At 39.8% G+C, this 26,043-nt stretch overlaps 1 protein-coding gene across 2 annotated transcripts; it reads right to left on the reverse strand.

The window, feature by feature from the left end:
- Positions 1-1,923: 1,923 nt before the first annotated feature.
- Positions 1,924-24,598, reverse strand: LOC148824079 (monocarboxylate transporter 4-like). Of its 2 annotated transcripts, none has more exons than XM_088927070.1 (5): positions 24,550-24,598; positions 11,765-12,008; positions 11,076-11,219; positions 9,984-10,760; positions 1,924-9,009 (listed from the first exon to the last, which is right to left on the reverse strand). In XM_088927070.1, exons 2-5 carry the CDS (start codon positions 11,985-11,987, stop codon positions 8,642-8,644), a joined length of 1,512 nt encoding a protein of 503 aa, XP_088783196.1. In that variant the 5' UTR covers positions 11,988-12,008; positions 24,550-24,598; the 3' UTR covers positions 1,924-8,641. The 2 variants fall into 2 exon arrangements, with proteins under 2 accessions (XP_088783196.1, XP_088783194.1); XM_088927068.1 differs by lacking the exon at positions 24,550-24,598 and adding an exon at positions 24,349-24,437.
- Between the last annotated feature and the right edge of the window lie 1,445 nt (positions 24,599-26,043).

A 26,043-nucleotide genomic window follows, 5' to 3' on the forward strand; every position in this document is an offset into this window, starting at 1 on the left:
GCAATATTGGCTTGACCCACTTGGTTAAGGGGTTGCCTGCTGGCCATAGGATGAGGAGGCTTGGAACCCCAAAAAGAAACAAGTAATCAAGTGAATTTTTCAATATTCACTAAAACATGCTTTTGTAGAAGAACTGGAGCGGATTTCCTGGGGAATTACAGTAGATGTCAGGTAGCCCACACTGTCCAAATCCTCCATTAAGAGGATTATGGGATGTGCTGCTGCTTCCTCTGGGGCAGTGTTATACCCAGGGTCTTGTGTCTTGAAGAGCTTAGGCATTCCAGAGAAAAGAGCAGAGAAAATTCAGCAGAGCACCAGTTTTCAACGCTGTCATTATGGAGAAGCCAAGAAGTTTTCCCTAGGGTTCTGCCAGCATGGTATTTTTAACTGGGGTTTTACCGTCTTATTTTTTTCCTCTTAAAAGTGTTGTACCCCATTTCCTTTTTCCAGATTTATTTATCCTCACAGTTTTCTCCCTGCAAAATAGAGGGAGGTAGAAAGGGGCTATAAAAATCCACCCAAACAAATAATCAAATATGACTTTTCTGAGGAATGAGTTATTATCGTGTCTGAGTTTAGGCAACTTCTGTCAAGTAATTCATTTTTATATTTAGGAAGTTTGCCTCCATTTGTTTTAATATCGCAAACATTTATTTGTTAAAACGTTCTGTAATCGTCTTCAGCCTTTGTCTTTTTTTCTTGACAGGGCATGTTGTGCTGTAGAATTTATGTATCTGAAAGATAAATATGGTGCCAGAAACTGTGATCTTTACAATGTTATATCTCCTTCGATGAGTTTAGTGAGAGAAGGTCAAGTGTTGCTGTCTCCGTAGAAGCTGCTGTGACAACTGTTTCCAGGGGGGGCCACAGTTCAGCTTCTTGCAGGCCGGAATGAGGAAACTGACCATGTGTTTCTGAGGAATCTCCATGCTGTCGTTTAACAGAGCTTGGATCCTCAGCTAGGTTCACCGAGGCGAAGGAGTAACATATTGGCTGTATCAGTTGTGCTTCTTTCTTTTGACAGCTGCATGAGCACACTGGAAAAAAGTGAGTTTTTGAGTCACCTTTCCTTAATTGTCCTGGACATGATTAGGGCTAACCAGTGCTGGAGGGAGTCCGTGTAATTGCAGTCAGCATGAATTAACCAATTATATTCCCTGTATCACCCATAGAGAACAAAGACTTGCTTACTGAGATCCTCAGGCACACTCTCTTGTTTACACTGTTCATCCTTGGGTCATTTGGTAACCTCCATAGTAACCTTACAGGAATAATAGCCCTAAATTGAGGATTTTCTCATCGACAAATCAACAGAACCATGTGTGTTGCAGAACCATGGCAAGTCAAGAATACTAATAAAGCCCACCCAACACTGGTGGACTGGTGTCTTAGACAATCGCACACTTCTACTTTGGGAGCATTCGAGTTCCATACGGCTGATGAAGAACCACTTTCTGGTTTACTTTGTCAAATGTGTTTTTGTGTATTTTAAGCATTTGAGTCCCTTCTCTTCTTTGCCTTCTTCCTAGGCTAAAATGTATAATACCAGTGTGATCCACCCTGACTTTGAAAGAAGAATTATCCTGTGTCGTGGGTCCGAGCTTGGGTCATAGTGCTAGCCAACTGTGACCAATGTTCCTGGAGTGACAGTGCACAATTAGCAGTGGACCAGGGTTCTTTCAGTGAAACGGTATTTCCTGGCTTCCGCGGGCTTGCAGTGATGTCAATGAGGGATGTGCTGTTACTGCAGATGTCCACCAGCCCTTCTGTACAGCACTGTGGTACTTGTCTGCCTCTTGTCATTCTCCAGGTGCAGGACAAGCACTGCTGAACAGAGACATCTGTAACTGTTTGCAGTGCCGAACTGGATGGGTGTGAGAAGCAAAATGTAAAAAAGTTGAAAAAAGCAAAATTAAGACAGCGTTTCAACAGAATAAATATTTATTGACTAGGTTTGCAACAGGTCACTATAAAAGCATGTAAAAAATACAGTATCTTCTACAGGTGAGGTGAGAGTAAAGTGCATTCGCAGAACAGTGTAGACGGACAGGGCAATCCTGGCCGTAAGATAACGTTTTTTGAAATTTTCCTTGTTTTTCTAATATCTTAGAAAATTAAAACTTTTTTTTTTTACAGTTTCACAACCCTCAATACTACCTCTTCCCTGCACTCTGGAGGGGGTCCTGGAATGACTGACTTTATACTGGCTATAAATGAAATAGCACCCCAGACTGAGAAGCACACTACAGCAGACTGAGTTCTGGTCAAAACAGCAATAATAATATTGCAACAATATAAATACATTGTTGCTGCAAACATGATCATTAGCCTTCTAGGCTTAATGCTGAAGACGAGTTGAGACAGCACACCTCTTCTTTTCTAAGTATTATCTAATGAGATTTGATTTTTTGGGGGGAAATTTTGCAAAGGACCTGCAGTTAGCAGCAGTACAGGGCTTGATAGTAAAAAGTGATACAGCAAGATCAAGGATGGTTAATGGAGAATTCCGGATATACCTGCAGTGCCCCTTGGTTTGAAATAATAAATCTTTCAGGAAAGATGTGCCCTGGGTTTTTAGGGACTAGAGAAAATCAGTTTGGGGAGAAAATATTGCTTTTATTTTTATCTATGAGAATAGGAATTGAAATGACCTTGATATTGTAGTGCTATCCTTACACTTTGGGAAGAACAAACATCTAAATGACAGAGAAGGTAGCGTTTGTTCTCCACTCGAAATTAGTAAATTAGATCTAATGGTCTATAGTGGCCTTTTCAACTGAAAGCAGTATGGCCTGGTAGATTAGAAGCTCTGCTCGTCGCTGGTTTATCCCTTTCAGAGTTTAAGAACAATAACTCTGCACCATGACTAGTCTTTTTGCCAACTATCAATAGCAGTAAGAAAATTAATGTGATTTTCTCCGTGCATGCAAATTTAAAGGTGTAGTGTTTGATTTCATATAAGTTTTGCACTTATACAAAAACAGTTTCAGTCTTTTCCCAAGCTTGAACAGCGATATTTTAGAACTACAGTATGTACCACTGTGATGTGAATTGTGTAGACGTACATTGTTATTCAGAGAATACCGTCTACATGCTTGATATGTTACAAAAGACTCAGACTGTTAGGACCTACACCTCTGCCTTATGCTTGGGGTAGTTTCGATCTTTTACCACATTCCTCTGGTTCAAAGCACTTCATATGGAAAAACTGCCAAATTTTGTACAGGACTCTTTGAACGGGAATGACAATCTATATTAAAAGTGGCTTCAAGAAGGCAAAATACTTCCTGCTCAAAAGTAATATCTGAACATCTTCATTAAATCCCACTCTATTATTTTCTTCTTCTGTCAGGAATGTGGATAGTGTATTTTTATGTAATCCACATTTCTCAAAAATACATAGTATGCATGTTTGCATTTCATAGGAATGGTGTACTGTTGCATAGCTGTATATGATTAATGTGACAGACGTGACTATGCAATGCAGTGTGTATGTGATAAAATGGGGTTTAGCCTTCCTTTTTACCATCCCTTCATGCCATTAATTTTTTGGACAAGCCCCACAAGGTGCCTTTTCTGCACATAATTACAGAAGTGCAAATTAGAATGCTGACAAGGTCTATTATTGTGTAGCAGTTTTCCTGGTGGTAATGTGGCATAAGGTACATTATCTCTGTTGTCCTCACGATATAAAGACTGGTCCCAGAAAGATCAAAGATGGCAGTGCTATGTGGCAGTTTATGCCCTTTTGCAACACTCAGAAACCTGGTACATGCTATCATGCTCTTGGTAGCACAAAGACGAAAGCAAAGCAGTCTGCTTCAGTGTGCAGAACCAAATGTTCATCAGCGGCAAAGATTAATTCACCAGTTTAGGACACCCCTCCCCTTTTCAGCTTCAGTTTACAGTCATTATGTTTCTTAACATGATACATTGATACAAGTCATATAGGAACACTGAACACACACACACACGCACACAAATACATAAATACTGTTATAGAGACTATTACAATGTTCAGCCTCCAGCAGAGCCTGCAGAAATACTACAGGACAGGCGCCAGATTTACTGAAGTAACTGGTCTGTTCTATTAGCTGTCTAGCAAAAGGTTCTGTCTCCGTTAAAACAACTCAGACAAGACTGAGACTGAAGCTGCAAGGGCATAAAATATCATGCTAATCCCAAGCAGACTGCTCAGACAGCTCAGAGCTGTTGAACTGATCCATCTCAGGCCTCTTTCCAGGTTAAATATAATATCTTTGTACAGTACGTGTCCCTTCAAACACCAACAGTGAAAAAGATGAAAATTTGACCTATACTTTTGAAATTACTTCTCACATTATAGCCTTCTCAATGACTAGGCTCCTTTTTTAAATAATTCTAAATTTTGTTTATTGATTTAGTTTTTATGAAATAAAATGAAAAAAACATCAGTGTTAGCTCATTTCACAGGCACCAGGTCTTGGAAAAGTAGTTAATCACCCACCCTGTGACACTAGGTGATAAAAAAACAGCTTCATATTGTACATTATTTCTCTGTGACATTGGAAATGCAATAAAGTGATCCATGTCTTCAGTCAATCAATCATAAAACGTGTAGAAAAACTAAGGTAACTAGACAGTATGCTCTTTATAGAATTGGCTTCCTCCGCAGAACACCAAGCCTTTTGAAGGCAGTAGAAATGTTGAAAGGTGTGTTATACTGAGGAACAAGACCTGTGTACTGGTGCAAAAAGATTGTATTCCAATTAGAGAGGTAATGAAGAAACCATATCCAAAAATTTCATCTCGTAAGAAGCCAGTGTCGACTTCATCAAGATAGCTGGGTTGCTTGTTCTATATTTCCACAACTCTTCTTCAGAAGGTACAGAGGTACTTGAACAGAGGTTTCAAACGTGGAAAGGGACAGTACAAAGACTACTTATATTGTACTCCCTAGAAGAAGTTAAAATGTCTTTTAGATGTCTTGTATAAAGGATTGTAATTGTATGTCCTATTTAAACTTGCAAAATATATTAAGGGCTACATTAAGACAGAGGCATTTTTCACCCAATCATACAGTTGCCAAAAACAGATTTTGTAAATTAGAATCTTGATTAGAGAGAATTAGTTTTCATATATGACTTACTGTACCACTCAGTATTGGACAGAAATTACTTTAATGGAGACAAAGAACAGTTGGAAGAGGCAAGTTACAATTAACTGTGAATGCTGAATTGTGGATGAAAAGGTTACAAAATATGCTTGCAAATAAAAGTTAACTTAAGAAATGAATGAAATGTATACTCAGAAGACACTTTCCCTTTTTTAATTTCCTAACAGCTAAGGGAAGAGGTGAAAGAATACTGTTGTTTAATGGCTGTTGTAACTTTCAAGCACAATACTAGTTCAAGACACAAATGTATAAAGCCTCTGTCAGACAGAACATTAAAACATCTTTGAAAACGCCAAGCTGGCCTGCTGTGACACTTGGCTGTGCTGCACAGAGTGCCAATCAATGTGAAGGACCATAAATGGATGTTTATTTCAGCCTCTCAAGATTGTGAAGGGTTAGAGCAAGTGGCCAGATGTGTGGGATAGGTTTCAAACTCCTTGGCCTGACTGCCCAGTTGGAATAGCCCATTGCAATAGGTGAGAATTCCTTTAATTGAAAATCGAGGTTCCATCTATAAGAATCTCTGGATAGGAAAATCGAGGATCCAAATGTAGGAATCTCTGGCTATGAAAATTGAGGATCCATCTGTAGGAATCTCTGGATAGGAAAGCAAGGCCATTTTACTCTACATCTTCTTTAACGTTCTTTCTTTTGTATGACTAGAGTTGAATGGAAAAGATGGGTTGGATGCCATTATGTGTTTTGGATGTGAAAGGAACTGTTTTCTTTCAGGAAACTCTTTGGAATTATAATTTTGGGGCATGAATGGACTTTGCAATATATAGATGCTATGAAGACATTCCCTGTGCATATATTAAGGCACTAGCAAATTATATCTAATGTAATATTAAGCCCCTTCTCTAATGCTGGTGGTAGACATTTCATTAAAAGAGTGGATTGCAGTGCTGTGATGAAGGGAATGGCAAACAGGAGGTGCTGGAAATTGCTTTTTTTTGTATACATCTACTGATGCTCTCCTTAGTCAGTAACTGTATTGCCTATTGCTGTTGGCCAGAAATCAATGCCATCAAATGGAATCCAGCTTTCATCAGGCATTTCGACCCTTATCCATAACGCTCGCCTGCTGGTGGGTCAGCAGTGAATAAAGAAAAGGAAGAGTACTTATATATAATAAACATTTCTCATTTTAAGTTTTAATCACTAAAGGGGAATTGAAAGTATTTGACCTTTATTTGTAAATGAATTTATTTTTATGATGGATCTTGTGTCATGTTTTCAAGAGTTGAAGGTATATTTGTATTGCTCATTAGCTTATGAGGATCCTAAGAAATTCTCCAGACTTTTTTAATGGGCCATGACATGGCTGTTCTCGTTTCTACATGCTCTCTGCCAATTGATTATTCTCAGTCCAAACAAAGACTTTCCTCTTCCAGTCTTTCACTGTCTGAACTCATTCTGTGCAGCACCAAGGAGCAGATTATAGGCAGCAACATTTAAAAAGCCTGCAATGAAGAATGTCTTCACTGTTTTTATAAAATCAATTTACATTTATGTGTTACCACAAAATGTCCAGTTTATCACAGCGTGCAGTCTGTTTTCCTTAAACATTAACATTAGAGATGAAGCTGGTTAAGAGCCATCTGACTGAATAAAAGTTTTTGGTATTAAAATCCATTTAATTGCCAGTTACTATACTACACACACACACAAATTCCCACAACACTCAGCAAAGCTTTTAAAACTGTGTGCCACACACAGACACACATATACAGGTATAGATCAGAATCTACCTCACATCAGCTAGGAACTCTGAATCCATTTATTTTTCTTTATTTAAGATATAAAAATGAATATCTTATATTATAACAGGTTGCAGAAGCTAACATATCCTCCTTTCATTAGAAATATACCTTAAAACTTTGGGCTGAAATTCCTAATTCTGGTATGATTAGATGAAAATAAAAAAATAAAAAGAATAAAAATTAAATTGACAATGTAAGCAGTTGATGTATACTGCAGTTTGTGTGTTTTCCAGCCTTATTCTCATAAGAGATACTGTGGGTCTCAATGCATCAGTAAGCACAAGTGACACTTTCTGATTTTGACAGGACAGGACACATTGAGGGCACTTGTTTGCATGTTTCTCCCTTCTCACCACATTGCTCCCACTATGCTAGTATTGCAATTCTGGGGAGAAATAAGCTTCTGCATGTAAGATTCAGAACCCCAAAACCTATCCCAGTTGTTGCTCTCCTAATTCAAGTTTTTAGCTCCAGTGGAATTCATTCCTCAACCCATTATCGGCACAATTACAAGCTGCAGTCCCACAGTTATCGACAACATATAACACAAAATAGCACACAGTCTTCTTTCTACTGCAAACACACAAGTAAATCAGTTATGTTGGTAATATTTCTGTGTTAGGCAGCACTGCTTCCCAGCACCTGGTCTTTTAACATTACACAGCTCATTAAATGATGTCCCTTCCCTGTCATGGTTTTTCTTTGTAAACATTCTGGTTCGGGTTTTGAATTTCATACCTCAGATGGTATTTTTTTCTGGAGCGATATAATCACTTAATACTTTATATGCCGACTTTAAATCCCTTTGAGAAACATCTACATAAGAGTGAACCATATACAGGTATCTAACAAATAAATACTGTGAATAGATTTGAAGTGTCTCTAGGAGTTTCATTTCAAAACAAAAGACCTGAAATATATTTCTGAAAGCCCGTGACATCTTGTCACCTTACACTGTCGACGGCTGGTTACCAGAGTTCTCCCTTGATCGCCTTTGTGCAGCTGCAGTCCAGCTCACTGAAAATAAGTCAGTGTGGTCCTGTTTCTTACGGCACTTAAAGATTTCTTTTCCCTTTTTGCTCATTTTATTATACCCTCTGCAGACGGGGACCCACTTATACCCCCCAGATCTTCCCTTTAAACAGGTACAGGTAGGTAGTCCCTTTCACAGAAGCAACAGACACTAGGTACAGAGGAGGCAGAATAATATTCCCCATGAGCACCAGCTACAGAACTCTCAGTCCTCCCATTGCAAACTGCTGATCCACGCACAGCTACCAGGTGCCACGCTAGCGATCATCTTCTGCTTCTGAAACAGGTGAGACCAGGAGCAGACGATCCCTGCTAGTGTTTTGTGTTGTCATGTTCTGTTTTCTACAAGGAGATACAAACTGCTTGAGTGAGCCATACAAACAGGCCTGGTTTTGGCAGGAGATGCCCCCGCCCTGGCTGTTTCACTTAGTTATCGAGTGGAGTGCATCTCTGGTGCACCTGTATTGTTTGTCCATATTTTGTTTTAATTTTTTTTTCCTGTTAGGAGTGTGCCCTGATATGGCACAGCCTTAGAAAGTACATCTATATTACAGCTAAAATAAATACAAGACTTTCAACATCCTTGCTTGTCCCACTTTTCCATTTTCTCTGTGGAAACATATATATTTTTTGTTTTGCTCCCTCCTGCTCAGTGTCTCTAGTCTCAGTGAGCTACCTAACCTCCCACCTCTCACACACAGGTCTCTGGGTTGGTAACCACTTCCCCGTTTTTGTCTGTATTGTCCCTGAGGAACTGCTCCACTTCGATGGAGTCTAGTTTCACACTGTCTGGCCTCTTCTCCTTGTCCTTGTCCTTGTCTTCTTTCTCACTCTCCTCCTTCAGCTCCTTCCCGACCTCCTCTTCCTCCTCAGGGGGTTTGTTGAGTTGCTCTGTTTCTGTAGCTGTCACGGCCATCTCCTGCTTTACTTCCGGCTCCGCTGGCTTTTTCTTGATGCAGAAGAAATTGCCGCTGGCCAGCACCACAGCTGAGAGTACCACTTCCACGCCGGCCACAATAAACACGAACATGTAACGCTTGGTGGCATCAAGAATCCGCCCTGCAAGTGTAGAGAAAAGATGATTAGTTGGGTTAATGTACTTTCGTCTCCCACTTTGCCCAGGTAGGTAGTTAACCAAGTTAATGACATCAGGTGGTTTCAGTGCTTAATTCTACACCTTAAAACGGGGAGTGTAGCAATGAATATTTTGCATTTTGTGCTGTAAAATAGGTGTTTATTAATATGTAATAGATGTTTTTCATATTAATGTTTAAGAGGTACTGCTGAATTAATCAACCACCAGACTCAACCAATTTCTTCTTCAACAGATGGTACCACACTTGTTTTCCTGTTTGCCACGCATCAAAGTAGAGAGGTACGGAGTGTTATTCTACTCATTATTTACAGGAAAACTTCTGCCTTCTGAGCTGACGGTTTGTGAAAACTGATTAAGGGTGAGGCTGGATTTACTGTTTAAAAGCTGTAGCAATGCTCCGATTGATCATCTATGAAAGACGAATCTCCAGAATAGAGATAAAACTTGGATCAAAGTAAACTAATTGAGGGGCCACTTGAATAGCTCAATGAATTAGTGCACTTGCCTATGTGCTGGCTGAGTGCTATGAGCACCGGTTTGAGCCTAGGTAATGTCACTATCCGACTGTGACTAGTAACTCCTCAGCAACAACATGCAATTGGCTGAGTGCTGCTGCGGTTAGGGTGGGATTAGTTGGCTTGTGTGTTTGCAGGCAGTGCTGTAAATGAGAGTCACACCTCTCCTTCAAATGGTGCTGAACGTTCTGCACAGGGCTGTGTTGTCTGTGATGTGACGAAAGTCAATTGACTTGAAGGTAGGCAGGTCAATGGAGTCTGCCTACACTTCCTCCATCTTTCCTATGTGAGGAAAGTTTCCTATGTTGCAAGGTTTGTAGGCTCAAACTGAGATGTGTAGCAAAATTTTAAAAAACAAATCTAAATCAGGGAGGTGGAAGCTAAAAATCAAAGAAAGAGATCAAGCCAATCTCTTAACTGACCTGCAGAGGGTGGTCCAATCAGCACAGCTATGGCCTCCATAAGTAGTACCAGACCAATGGCACTGGGAAACCTCTCTGTGCCCACAATGGCCATGAGCACCTCAAACTGCAGTGCTCCCACCATGCCGTAGGAGATACCGAAGAAGATGCAGAATACCACCAAGTGGGAATACTCAGTGGAAAAGGAGCCGATGAGATCAGCGGTGCCGTTGAAGATCATGGCAAAGCTAAAGAGGTAGACACAGCGTGGACGCACCCACTTCAGTCCCGCAATGATGCCACAAGTGGGCCGGGCAAAGATATCGATGAAGCCGAGGATGGTCAGGAGGAAAGCAGCCTTAGTATCCTCATTGCCCAGGTCTTTGGCATAGCTCACTACAAACACAGGCGGCACAAAGAGCCCCAGCACCATGATGGAGGCTGCAATGGTGTAGATGAGGAAGCCTTTGTCCTTGAACACCGAGAAGTCAAGCAGCTTATGTGGCTTCTTCTCCACTGCCTTGGCTTGCAGGTTCTCTTGGTCTGCTGCTTTCTTGGGAGCTTCCAGTGGTCTCATCAGGGCCCCGCAGACACAGCAGTTGAGCAGCATGCCCCCCAAGATGAGGAAACCCCCACGCCAGCCAAACTCATGCTGCAGGACTTGCCCCAGTGGGGAGAGACAACAAAGGAAGACAGGGCTGCCAGCTGCAGACAGGCCATTGGCCAAGGGGCGTTTCTTGTCAAAGTACCTGTTTAGCATGATCAGAGAAGGCTGGAAGTTGAGAGCCAAGCCCAAACCTAGAAAAAAACACAAGCAAAAGTTTGTGGGTAACCCATTTACAGTACACTAGATACGGACTTTCTTAAACCCCAGCCTAGGCCTTATTTAAGCTTATTTTTGAATTTGTCACTTTTTAAAACAGTCAGCAGAGATCACGTTACCTCTGGGATGTCCACTACAAGCTTTTTCCCCAAGCACAAAATAATCTTTCCAAACTCATAAAATGCAGCACTGATAAACTGAACTCTGCAGTCTAGAAGGTTGTTTTTCCTGAGCAGAGAGTGGAGAATGTCTCCTGATAACAGCAGCCCCAGCAGCGGCAGAGTGCTTACCTGTGATGACTCCAGTGGTGAGGTAGATATGAATGATGCTGGTGGAGAAAGAAGCCATGATCATCCCCAAGGAAGCAAAGAGTCCTCCCACCATCATCACCGGTCGACACCCAAAACGGTTCACTAACACGCTGCACAGAGGACCTGAGCACAGACAAAGACTTGCATTCAAACTCCAGCACTTACAGCACAGCTGATTAAAACCATCATCAAACCTGGCAAACGTGATGACACTGGCCAAGATTTGAAGTAAAACATGTCAGTCACTAAACTAATTTAAATACTTTAAAAAACAATTCTTCTGAGGACACTGAAGGGTACAACACACCCTTGTCTTTGTTCAGGTTGGCTCTTAATGATATAATGGATAAAAGACCTAGATCTGATAAGAGTTTTTCCACCTCTTTAAAAGGTTCAGATGTTTGAATAATGCAAAATGATCAAATTGGACCTCAGTTCTGGGTTTCAATATTAATACTTATTCTAAATAATGTATGTTTTAGAATTTGCCAAGATATAAGATCTAAAAATGTCTGTACCTCGTGACTAAAACCTTTCCAGTAGAAAAGGTTTCTTGTTCAACGCACTGTCCAGCCTAAAATGTAAAAAATGACTTCTTCTTTGGCATCCATTGTTAAGACTGAACGTCTCTGCAGCGTCATGGTGAGGGAGGAGAGAGGAGAGCTCACCTGTTCCATACAGCATAGCCAGCAGGATGGAGGAGATCCAGGCTGTGTCGCTGTAGCCGACGCCAAACTCACGGATCAGCTCCTTGAAGAAGACACTGACAGCCTTGGGAAATGCATAGGAGAAGCCTGTGATGATGAAACCACCAAACAGGACTGCCCAGCCCCATCCTCCATCAGGAGCCTTCACCCCACTGGGGCCATCATCCAGTGCGACTGCGCCCATGGTTGCCCTTCTCTCTCACTTCTGTGGGGAAACAGAGACTAGTGACAGTCACAGGAATGATTGCATGAACCTCCTCTGTCCTTCATTTTACTACCCGGTTTGCAATATTACACTCTTGTTACTCTTCAGTGTGTTGATCATTCGATAAAGGGCTGAAATTATTCAGACAATTCTTGATCTTCAAAACCAGTCAAATGAGAGCTGGCTTTGTTTTTTATACATGGCTGTCAACACAGTAACAAAGCAATACTTTACTTTCTATCGAGATCAAAAGACATCTGAAGTGAAGCTAATTTTGCAATGGGAACAAAGACTTTTCCTTAATGGCAATGAATATTTAAACACAATGCAAACAGTTAGCATTCCCATCTTGTTATTGGTATTTATTGCTATGTCAGACTAGAAAAATATGCTAAATGCAGGACAATTTTAGGATCTTAATCACTTTCGCCAAAGTATTAATGTGCATTTCATGGATCTTGATAAGAGTTCTGAGTGATGCTGAAAAAGAGTGAAGACTATTGCTGTCTGACCAAGTAAAGTTCAGTGGATCCCTGTTGGTACAGCTCATTATTTATTTAAGACACCTTTGTCTAAGGCAGTTCTAACTGTGCTGTATTGGAGAATGTTTTCACATGCATCACAACTGCCAGACTGTGCAAAGCAGAAATATGATCTTTTCCTTACTGCACTGTCTGGCTCCGGCTCTCTTTACACTGTTTGTCTAAAACAGCACAGTACTCCTAGCCTGCAGTCACATTACTCCACCCCAACTCAGCTGTCAGCACTTGCCAGGCAACATTAAGTGGGTTGGAAAACACTCTATAAAAAAAATCGCCCGTTTCACATTCATCAGCTAACAACACTGCCTTTAATTGAATTCCTATATGGAAGAATGACATAAAGGACATCTACTTATGCATATAAATGTACATACACAAATCTGCAAAATATTCTGTGCTTAAAATAACTTCGGACAAGTCCTTAAGAGGTTTTAAAATGAAATGGACATTTTATATTGGCATCTGGATGAATGCACTTATGAAATAATTGAAATCAAAATTCTTAGATTATCTCTTCCATTTACCCTGTCTCAGCTGCAGCTCAGAAAGGTGTTTTGCTCCACAGTTGTGTATGGTGCCGATTTACAAGGAACCCAGGAAAAACAGGCAGAGACAGAGTTCTACTCCGAAAAGGCAAATCAACATTCCTTTTTGTTCATATCCTAGAGACATTTGACTTCGCATTGAGATGGATGCAGCACCAAAATACGGGCAGGTGTTTTATAGAGGCAAGTTTTACAACCCTTAAACCCTGAAAATCCTAATTAGAGACTTCTTGCTAACTAAGGGACATAAATCTGCGTGCATGCTAGTGTCTTTTGTGAAGGGGCTGTAAAAACAGTGGTTTATACTGTACGTAGGCATTTTTCTGGTGACCAAAGGCAATGCAGCAGAGGTCAAAGGTAAGGAAAGTAATCAATATGAATCAATGTTTTCAGTTCAGGCAATGAGAGAAAAATAATTTAAAAAGACAAACAGAATGTTAGGATACATAGTTAAAAGTGTAGAATTCAAATCAAGGAATGTTACATTACAGTTTACTAATAAGACTAATAAGAGAATACAGTGCACAAGTTTGAGTCACCAAGATACAAAAACATATTGATTCTCTCTTGGACACAAAAGGACTGGCCTGCACTGACAGGCTAAACAACCGAACAACTTTGAGTCTTGAACGGAGAAGGCCAGAAGGTGATCTGATAAAAGCATTCAAAATCCTCAAGGGGACTGACAAAGTCACTCCCACAGACTTCTTCAGAATCAGCAGAGAAACACGATTCAGAGGACGCAGGCGGACACTACAAGGAAATGCATTTGAAACTGAGAACTGAGGAGGCACTTGTGGAACTGGGCCATGTTGTTAAAACTGATATCCTGGCTTCCTTCAAAAAATGCCTGGATGAGATCCTCAGCTCAGTTAGACACAGCAAAAAAGCCAAATGAGATAGATGGGTGGATGGGTTCTCTTTTCTAATCATTCCATTATGTCTTTATTAATCACAGTAATGTTCTGCCTAAATATACAGTATCAGTCAAACTAACCTGGTAAGTAACCTGGGCTTCAGACTGAAATCTGCTTGCTTTGGGTGTTCATTTTAATGGAAATGAAAAATTAACATTTTCAATGCAGTTCACTATTTTCATGCATTCAGGCCTAGAATAAGGTCTACCTACTTTTTCTTTTTTGGCTACTGTTCTTTTGTTGCCTTTTATCCTGTTCCTTCCTTCTTGCATTACTGGTGCTACTTTTGCTTTCTCTGGAACTTCAACAGCCAGCCCCCCAAACTCCCTGAATGCCCACCACCCCAGTGACAATACAAGAGAGATCCTGAAGAATAAACGCACAGCAGGACCCCTGGCGTTTACACCCAGAGAGCTGGCGGACGCCACAGTTGGGTTCAGAGCACTAGAGCGCATTTGCATCTATTAATTATCGCCTCATTCAGGGCCGCCCCCCTTTCCAGGCTTCGCTCTGAGTGACAGCCCTTCCGACAAGATGCACAGCCCCAGTGGCAGGCCGGGCAGTGGCCTGGCATGCCTGTCATTCCCCTCGCTCTTATCTCCTGGCCATGGCAGGGAGCTGTCAGCAGCCAGCCATCAGCCAACACCCTTTTGCTATAATTACGCTACGACGTCTATGAGCCACAAATGTTAGGTAGGTTGAAGCCCTCTGTGCAATTCCTTATTGTATACCAGGGCAAACTGGACGCTAAGAAAGTTCAAAACGGTGCCAAAAGAGACAGGGATACCTCTCTGCAGATAAAAACAGACTCCCTTGGGACAGGGAAGGCAAATATATCATTGTACAATAGTACAGTTTGGCCTTCAAATGTAACAGCAGGGATACTCACCGCAGGCTAGCCCATATAGAGACTGTTTTTCCTTGAACGTTTAGTCTTAATAATGGTGACATCCGTGCCTTTTCAGTTAATATATTATATATAGTTCGTATAGAGATCATAAAGAAATAATAAACTCCCTTAAAAGTGCAAATTATTAATTCAACACTAAATCAGGGGGTAATGCAGTAGGAATTAAACATGAATTAGATTGCAAACAACATTGTAGATAGTTCGCATTATGTGGGGTGGAGGGGAGGCTGACACTCCAAGGATAGCCTGTCCTTGACACTTATTTTACCCTCTAGCCCCCTGCATGTGATCATCTGTCTGAACTTTTCATGTGTCTTTGTGTATTTATCTCTGGCTCTCCTCCTGTAATCGTTAGCTAAAAATTGCCCCCTCCCCTCCTCCCACTGCCCCTGCAGAAGCTCCCCTTAAAGAGGGTGTCTGGATAATAATCCTTCTCCTAAAATAAGACCTTGACATTTCCTTTCAACCAGGGTCTAAACCCACACAGGAAGCCATGGACTTGATTACTTTCTGCTTTTGCTGGTTGTCCACGCTATTCAATGAGTCACGTTCTTATAGTTCTTTAGAGGTCCTCTAGAAAGCCTGTGCTTTTTCTTAATTGATTTTAATTAAATCTTGATAAATGGCCTCAGAACATGTTTACAAGTCTTTGCAGCTACAGTATAAGCACTTCATGTTCATCTCAGACAACTAGTATGCTTTTTTTTGTAGCCTGTTGTATCATTTTCATAACCTACAGTGTATGTGGTTGGACCAAAAAAGATAATTAAGTTAACTGATGACTAAAAAGATTCATTCAACTGTATGTTCTTTTCAATTATTGAGTAGTGCAGAATTACATTAAAAGCAGGTAGATTCATCTCTCTCATCCATCTTCATTGTTGTAAATCAGCACACAGATATGTCACAGCTGAAAATGGTGACTGAGCTTTTAGCATGCCAAAATAAATAAATAAAGGCCTGGTCTGCATTCAAGCTGTAACATTGATTAAATTAGATGCCATGGCTGTTGCTCTGTTCTGTGTGATGTTTTCAGACTCTCAACCAAGGGCAACAAAAGTGTCCAAACACACTCCATAGAAAGGCAGTCCACTGCTACTGCTACTATAGTATTGTTGGTCAAATACAGTTTAATGTACCCCTGGCAAGAAGAAAATCTTGTGGGGATTAGGGGAGCTTTCAAGGCAACCAGTTCCTTCATCTCAAGCTCTTTATGATGTCATCCTTATCTGCCAACAGGATGTGATGGAGGATGAGCCTCAGACTGTCTGTGTCACAGACACAGGGCTTTGAGATCAAATCAAATTCTTAGGCGTGGCAGGTGTGGGAATTTTGGGATCAGATTTTTGGGAAAAAAGTTGCTATAACTCCTCAGTATTTCTTGTAGAGTAGCACTGTTTCTGCTTGTTCCTGCTGACACAGGAGGCACAGCCTGTCCTTTCTGGGTAGCCAGGTATTCCTGTGTTGCCCTCCGAGATCACCTACTGTTTGAGCAGCAAACGATGAATCCCTTCTGCTGCAGAGAGATTTACACACACCACAGAGCCCCATATTCCCATCTGGCTTTTAACTGGACCCCATGAAGCTCACCACAGAAAACTTCTTAATTGATATAATTTACTACTGCTAAGTGTAATGTCGATGTCTGCTGGCCGTTTATTTCAACTTCACTTATAAAGTTGTAAACATAAAAGAAGGACATTACTCTCTTAAGACTGTCATAACTCATCAGAAGTCATCAATCAATTTTTATGATATTTCTAGTTTAAAATTTAAATTGCAAATAAATGCAAAAGATAAAAGCCACATTAACAGGTAGTGACCAGATTATCGGAATATCTGACAGTGTCACTTTCTTTCCTTGACTGTCTAAGTACAGAAGACTGGTTTTTAATTTTCCAGAAAGGCACACAGGCTAACATTTTGGTTATGACTGAGGTAAAGTACATAAAAGCTATTGAGAAGGCTATCAAACCATCTCTGACATCACAGTGAGAAGTTTCAATATGTACACTCTGAGCAGTATGTAATCGAATTGAATTTGTTCCTCTAATACAAACATTGAAACAAAGAGTCATTATGACTCTGCAGACTCTGGTGCAGTAAGCCTTCAGGTTCCAACAGGTTTTTTGTAAACGTTATTTTATCTCATAAGCAACGCAACTGTTCATTCCTGCATGGAGCTTGGCAAACTACAGCTGATGAGAAGACGAACTACAGAGATAATCCACTTCGCTGAAAACGTGACACAGGGAGGGAGAAATTACAAGAGATTATTGGACATGCCCTCATGATTAAAGCTAGAAAAACACAAACAAGTCTCTAGAGAACTGTCTTTTTTTTGCATTTCATTTACAAGTTTTTATTTTCATTACTTTAAAATCAAGATGTATCCCCGATTATGTCTCAGGCCTCCCAGAAAGCCTCACTCTTTCAACAACATTAGAATTGTCCACTTAGCATCACTAAGACTGAACCAGAAACACTGTGTATCGACAATCCAGGTATATTCTTACACAACACCAGGACCAAGTTGATCCACACAAGACACATTTCAGATTCTCTCTAGTTGATACCAGGATTTCAGGCTAATGGCAGGAATCTGAACTCTTCTCTATCCCAACCCTAATCCAGCATTTAGGGATCCCTCATGGAAGCCAGCAATGTCGCTTTCACAATTATTAGTTTACCTGATGCTTTTGCCTAAAGCAACTTACTTTGTATCCATGCACAGAGCTTTACCAGAACAATCTGAATGAAGTACTTAGCTCAAGTGTACAAAAGCAGTGTCCAATGTCCAGTGGGACTAGAACTCAAACCTTCCAGTTACAAGTCCAGAGCTACATGATTTTGATGGTGATTTTCCCATTCCATGGAAACGAGTAGGTTTCAGTGTACAGTAGTTTGATCCATTCCAGGCTTTACAGATTGCAGGGCACTGCACAAATTGTGCTGAAGAAGCACTTTGCATGCCTATCTCAATGCGAATTCCTAAAATAACATAAGAAGCTTGAAATATTCAGCACCTGTTGATACCGATTTACATAAGAGCCTAAAGCTTGTAAATCCTGAAACGGATCAAACTGCAGTGCCATGGGAGTCTTCTCTCTTCCTCTGCATGTCTTCAGTCAGCTGGTTAATCATCATCCCCTGCCTTAGCAGTAAATGATGCAATGTCTGTCTTTGCCGGAGACATACTCATAGACAGCCGTTCGAATCTAAATGAGTCTACGGTCCCAGATCATTATGAAGATCCCCCCTGTTATTCTTATGATATTCCAAAGATTCTTCTGAAAATAATCTATGGCTCCCACTGAATATGAGGTGTTGTGCATTTAACCTACCCTCTAATTTGACATACAAACCTTAAATCTAAGTCTCTGGAGGACACATTAAAACAAGGTGGATGAATGCATATGTGGTTCAAGTAGCTTTGAGGCCCACCACACACACCCTAACCACAGAAGTAGTGACAAATGGTGAAACCTCCAATAATCTAGGCACTTCCAACCAGTGACTGTGACTCAATTACTTCTGTGCATGACTGTGGGCTGGGTTCATCTATTCATCACATGATCTCAATCCTGTGTACTAAAATTCCTATTTTGAACATTCTGTGAGCAAACGGCAGAGATTGTGATTTCAATGGATTGGTGTACTGTACCTCCAAACCTAGAAACCCATTTGAACCAACTGCACCTGCTAACTCACCTCCAGTTGATTACTACTGTTACAATGACCATTACTAGTGCTGTTCTTAACAGTACAACAAAGTTCGCTGAGGTCAAATCCCATTAAGATCCTATTAATGGAGCAAGTTCAAAACTAAAGAACCATTTACAAAAGTCACCCCAGGTTCCTTCATGAAGGAAAAAGCAGTCTGAAAAAGAAAACGGCAAAACTCAGCAGAGTAAACACGGCACCTTTTCCTATTTCAAATCCATTTATAAAGCTGTGACAGGGGGCTCAGAGGTGACAAATGTGCACAGCCCACGCTGTGACTGAAGAGCTGCCACTTGTGAGATAAATGACATAATTGTTATGTAAAAAATATATACTACAGCATGTCCAATCCACTACACTCCAAAGGCAATCCTGGGATGTTCACACAGTGTGAAATAACTATTGTGAGGAACCACAAACCCCCATGTAGAAGTAATGCTTCTACACCCACCTCCACTTTGAAAAAGTACATCCCCACCTTTAGCACTCTTCCGGCTTCATACCTGTCCAGTGGCATTAACATCACAGTTGCGTTAATGCGGGTATGTCCATAATTATTGCATTAGTAGATTTAAATAGGTTCATGCCTCTATTGAGCTGCTAACAAAGGTTGAGAAGTCTTCTAAACAGGATTGATTTATTAGGAAGAAACTTACAAAATCCATTTTATTCGTTTTTCAGCTAGACTGAAATGTTTAGCCAACAGTAGTCTATAGAAGAACATGTCAGTTGGAGAATATTCATGAACCTTCAGCTTTTCGGCATGACAAAAGGACTTGAAAACTACAGCAGGTAGTTTCAAAGTCTGAAGAGCACAAAAATGCGCTTTGCACAACAGAATAAAGACAAAAGATTTCAAAGCCTTTGAATCACAGTGCCCTACAATGAGCCTGAATGTAAAAAAATTTAAGTTAATATGACAATAGACACAGCAATTGAAAGCACATGAGGTGAACAATCACAATGCCCCCTCCCTCTCCAACTGGGCTTCATATCCTAACACCCAAGGCTTTGCATCTTTTTAATTCCCTCTACTTCCTCTAATGCTAAGCAGAAGAATGGGGGCTTTGTCCCAGCTTCTGTTTATTCTTATTCAAACTGGCTATTCACTAGAACTCTTAAGTGAATACAGTGAAAGCACCTTTATGTATATTACAGTGACAAAATCTAAATCACAAATGATTTTCTTCACTGTTGTAGCTATTGTGTTAGGGGGCTTCTGTTCCTCCAATGCTTTGTGTTAGGTCCTGTGTATTGTACCCTCATTACAACAGCAGAAAATTCTACATCTTCTTAATTCTGCAGTTCTTCTCAGACATACAAGGGATACGAAACAGTACAAACTGCAGACTTTGATTAATTTCGGTTATGAACAATAGTAATATGTTAAATAAAATTCAAATTCATTCTACACTTCCTCTTTGAGATTGTTACTATTTCTTCCTAAAAAAGCCTGAACATTTCTCTTTGTTGGCAAACCACGTTCAGCCAAAATGTTGTTTTTCTTTCTTCTCTTTTCAGCATGGAATAAACCTACTACTTGTTCTAATGCTGTTGTGATGAGAAAAAACAAGTGCACGGCTTTACTATTAACTGCTACAGCTGTAACACGTGCTATACCAAGAGGTAAGCCTATGACAGCTGTGTTGCCCCATTTCTAACAGATAAAGCATCTGAATATTTTATACTGATACTGCATACTTTTGTGTTTATTTTTAGATATCTCTGATTTGTATTTTTTAGGTACTAGATCCATTTTTATTACCTGTCACATTGTTGATATAGTGAACAAGTTGGACTTGGTTCATTTCCTTTGACAGACTAAAAAGATCTAGCGACTTTATTGAAATAGAGGAGTAAGAGGCAGGTCTTTGTTTGAAACCATTACAACATGTTTGTTTCCAAATATGGAGCACAGGCCTGCTCACACCCATCACCAAGCATCTTATCTGCTAGGAAATCAAACCTTGAGGTTCACAGCTATTGGGACCTGAATTTAGATTAGATTGATTTCCATTGATTACAAAACCCTGGTTCTAGCAGCAGTTACAATTTTGTTGCCTGCTTGTGAACAGCACTGCCAGGCCTGCTCACTGTGGAGACTGAGGAAAATGGCAGCAGCACAAGCAGTGACTCACTGCACTTAGCCTTCATGATCCTCAGACACAACCTGAGCTGACATTAATGGAATAAAGCAAGGTCACTATACATCTCCTGCTGCAGCCCCACTGCTCTAGATAGCTGTATTTGCAACTAGCACATCATTTATTGAATACAAAGCAGGCAGAGAAAGGTTTCCAAGATGGGTAGCAATGAAGCCTATTTCTGGATGGTCAGTCCTGATAGTTTTACAGGATTGGACTGGGAAATAAAATCAGGACTATTTCAGCATTCAATCACTGGACATTAAGCATCCACGTATGAAAGAGATATTAAACTTGTAATGTTTGTCTAGGCAGACTCCAACCAGACCATCAAAATGTTAACAAACAACAGCAAGTAAAAACACAACAGTTGGTCAGATTTAACAAAGGGTAAACAAGAACAAAACAAAGCAAGAACCTGTAGGTCCAGAAAATAGTATCTAAATATTTCAGCACACTTAATCCTCAAAAATACACTGGAGATTTTTTTTTCTAATTTGACATCAAATATTATGGCCAAAGAATGACATATTTCATTAAATAAAAACCTAGGGCATTCATTCCCATAAACTGTATTATAAATTTTTATTTTGCAAAGAAATGTAAAGCCCATATGAATACTGCAATACTTTGGCACAAAGGTGCTCCTAGACACTGAAGCAAATGGAGCAAGTGTTACTGCCAAAATATTTCCAGCATTTCATTTGGAAATTAATGGCAGGTTGGGTGTGTGTTTTTAAATTATGAGGCATACGTACAACTCCACAATTGGTGATATCACTTTCTATTTATATTCATATATACTTCCATATCGGTGCCATTTAATTGAATTTGAAATGCTTACACTTCACTGAATTTATTTTGTTAGTAGCAGGGCAATAGAAAAGCTCACTTTATTTTTCTTTCAACATGTCTACGACACTGCTAAAAGCAGACACAGATTTACAAATATACAAATATCTGGCGCTGATCCTGCTGTGCCTAGCGCCAGGCAGCTCAGTCTTTCATTTGAAGCTCGTCAGTTCTTTACCGGAGAAATTTTCCTTCACTGCTCTGCCAAACGTACGAATTGCAGAACATTGCAAAGCACTGTTCGAGGAATTGCCTACGTCTTTTATATGAATGTGACGTTAATATTATGAAACGGGAAGACAGGGTATATGTACAGTACGGTGAATGTGATGGGGGGAAAAACCCCGGTATTTGTTCAGGTTATCTGGTTGCGCGTAAAAACTGCAAGGCAAATGGAGACCAACAGAAACATTCCCGCTCACGTGACTGTATATCTATGTCTTCTTCACTTTGTTCAAATTAGAGAATATCTGTTCAGTGCCGTGGTTGAAATAATTAGAACTGTGTCACTGATGTCAAAATATTTCCGCGTTGTTGTTCAGGACACAATACTATTTGCATTACAGATTATCTTAAATATTACCTTTAAAAAACAAATTTGCAGTTACTTTGTCATTTATCGTTGAAATGTTTCAGCTTCGACATTAACGGAAATTATATTTGAATAAATGACTCGTTTCTTCCATGATGTAGTTTAATGAATTCGCAGCTGTTACCAGCCACTAATACGTTAATCTTCACCATCCAGTGTAGCCTGCAGAGTAATATTATATGTTGTAGTAATTCCTACTCTACAGGTTCGAGTGAGGCACCGACCCTGAAGGGAATGGGCTGGAAAAAAACCTGAACGATGAAAGCCAGGTAGCATAAACCACCGTTTCACTTATACTTATACGTTAATTATATTGAGGGTCTGCTGCTTGGGTGTTTGATGTACACCTGGTGAAAAATCATGCCGAACTTCATTATACAGTGCCAGCTTACTTATCACACACTAATGTTACTGATTTCGTACATCTTGTAGCTTCTTCTAATTTCTAAAGGACTCACCGTTTTTTTCCGCTCTAAAAGTAAATAGTGTACGAATAGTAAAAACCCGGATAAAATTATGTCAAGCAGCATGAGCTATTATTCTGTACGGGGTCCATTCAAGCGAAAAAAATCTCCCCCTATTCTGCTGATGTAAACATGACCAAAATTAGGCTACGATAGAAGTATTTGATCATTTCCTATTTGCACTATTTCCTGCAGCTATTACATTCTGAGAAAAAATGAGTCGTGCTCGACCGCATATAGTTAAGCAAGATGAGTCTTAGCTGGAAAGCAGGCTCCCTGTATCATTGTCTACGCCGGCAGAACATTGTAGCTGTCCTCAAACTAAAGTCCAGGCGAATATTGTGTACCGGTAAAACGATGCCCAGTCCTACAGTATGCTGTGATGACTACAGTCTGCATTGAGACGTGAGGGACGTGACAGGACTTCTTTTTACAATGCAGACCGGAACAAGGCAATTAATGTATTAATTATTTATATATTTCATGTACATGCCTGTCCCAAACGACACCAGTTTTAAATATTCTTTAAACCCCGATCCTCTCTTCCCAACCGGTTTCACATCACTCAAGCTCCTGCTTCTATATGTGGCCGTGACGTGAGAGAAAATGGATACAAAGCATCCTTTGGCACGACATAATCATTCACCCACTTAATGCGCTCCAATGACTTCAGGGTGATGATAAAGTAATTTAATCCGTAATCCGTTAATGTAGCAAATTAGAATTCAAACGATGTACAACGTGAAATTATGCGAATGAAAGCACTGCTGGTATTATTGTCACGTTTAAAAAGAAAACAATGCCGGATGATTCTGTGTTTGTCGATACCGCTTTCGTCCTTTTAATTAAATCTCATTTAATTCTTAAGTAAAATGAATTATATTAAATATATGGTATAATTCTGATTGTATTATGGGTTATAAAAATATCAACGACTATACATGTATCTTCATTTATGAGTGTGAACTAACTGGCAGTAATTAATTGCCTTCACTGTAATTTTAACGTTTTCATAGCTATTATCAGTAGCCTATCAGATGTCCGTAACGCCTAAGAATTCAACACGGTTTAGATAAAGCCTATAGTCGTCGATAATTTATTTTAAAGACCAATTTACTGCTCTTCCCCTGTTCCAGTGCCCTGTTAAACCGTGATACCATTACTACCGGCTCAACACAAAATGTGTGATAACCTGTTACATCTTCATCTAACTCGCCTTGGAAACAGGGGTGACATCAACAAGGTCTTAGTTATGTAATTGGATAATTTCCAGATAGATTTATAATTTAAAAAGCTCAAAACCCATTATTTTATTAAATCCCCACCATTTCGTCTCTGCGTTTTCAAACAACCCCATTTGGATTATCTGAAATAGACCATCTCTACAATTACATAAAATATTCTCAGGTACATTTTCATCTCAAAACGTGACATACAGTCAACATAAAATCATTAGAAATCAATCAATCCAAATTCGTCTTTTCCAGGTGAATCGCATCAGTACCATGTGATGATGCGTTTAACAGTGCCTTGTTGGCACTAAATAAATTATAGCAGTGCATAATGCACCTTAATCCCTTTAAGATGATGTCGTTCACTGGCTACTTTTTTCTCAAGTTGCATTATAAACTGCAGTAACAGACGCTCTTACCTCGATGATGCTCGATTGTCGCGGTTCTTTCCCGATCCCTCCCCTGGTCCTACGATTTTATACTATAGAATCACGTTTCTTTCTGCACGTCGATACAGAAACGTCAGTATGAAAATAGGACCCCCCTCCCTCACCGTCCTCTTAGTGAGACACAAAGTCTCCTGGGTCCTAGTGCCTCCTTTTTTTCTCCTGATGACTCACCTGTGACTTTAGCAGAATGTAATTTTGTTCCCCAGACTCACGAAATGACTCGCTATGCGCACCACTGAATTCTTGCACTGAGGCTTTGAGTCTAAATGCTCGTCTTAAGAGCTGCTGAGCAGCTGACCGGTGCATCCGCTGTACTGAATCGCAGTATCATTCTGTACTACTTAACGCTGGAGGCTGTGCAAGTCTTCCTCTCTCTCTCTCACTTATCCCCACCCAACCCCAACCCAACACACACTAAGCTGCTGGAGAACATGTGCAGTAGTGGTACAGGAGTAGAGTGTGAACTGGGGATGTACTCACTATAATGCAGGGGTGAAGCTTGATTCTTGGAGTACTATGTGCTGTGTTAGCTAATGTTTTACCCACATCCTCTTAGCATTTATTTGGTAGAATTGCTTGATCGTTTAAGTAAACTGAGAGTTTATAAACTGGATCATAAAAACCACAAGACTTCGGAGCGTTCCCTGAGCAGTGGTACCGTCTTTTCTATTGTCAGTGTTAGTGTGAAACAAAAGGGGAACTTTTTCATTTCCTTTTCAGTTCTTAGCTGCAGGCACAGCCAATCTCTGAATCCCTGATTTTATTAGTTATTTTGTTAGACAGACATCTGTCTTGAAATTAAATCAATGGGATTACACCCACAAATATGGAAAGCATGTCTATAATAATATGTGGAATGTGGTTTTCATGAACTTTTATTCATATTTGTCTTTTTATTGAAATGAATACCTAGAGCAGTATTTTCTAATCTTGGTCCTGGTGATCCAAACACCTGCTGGTTTTTGACCCATCTGAGCCCTCAGTTACACAATCAAACCCTTTACTGTTTTGATAATATAAAAGTTCATTTAAACTGTGTGTTCCAAGCTATTAAACACGTTGGAGCTTTAAATGTTATATTTAAATAAGTTAAATAAAATCCCAAACTTGTGACTAGAAGCAAAATGCGAATATTAAAATGAAGCAACTTTTAAGATCAAGTAAGGCATCAATTTTCTAAAAAATAAAATTCTGGCATGGATCAGGGAACTACTGACTTAGAGTGATAAAAGCTGAGTTTAACAAAATTAACATAAAACCAATTTCCTGTAACAGATGATGTGTAATCACAAAATACTTAACAAAACTTAATAAAAGATAAAATGTCAGAATCAGATTATGCAAATCAGTATGCACATTAGCAGATTATGAAAATACAGTAATCTGTATTTTGTATAAAACAACAGAGTATTTTGACAGTTATGGTAAAAAAAAAGGTGAACTGTTCCTCAAAAACAATATTCATTTCACAGTAATATGCTGTTTTATTGTGTTATCTATGTATATTCAAATGCATTACCAAAAATTCTGTATTCTTCCATTTCATACCTATCACTAAAATTGAAAATATTGATGTACATACAGTATTTTCTAATACAAAGAAATCAAATTACATACAAAATTTGTATTTATTTCAACATTGTGTGTATTACTAGACCATCTTCC

This window comes from Atractosteus spatula, chromosome 11 (assembly GCF_055471065.1).
Source record: "Atractosteus spatula isolate fAtrSpa1 chromosome 11, fAtrSpa1.hap1, whole genome shotgun sequence".
NCBI classification, from domain to species: Eukaryota; Metazoa; Chordata; class Actinopteri; order Semionotiformes; family Lepisosteidae; genus Atractosteus; species Atractosteus spatula.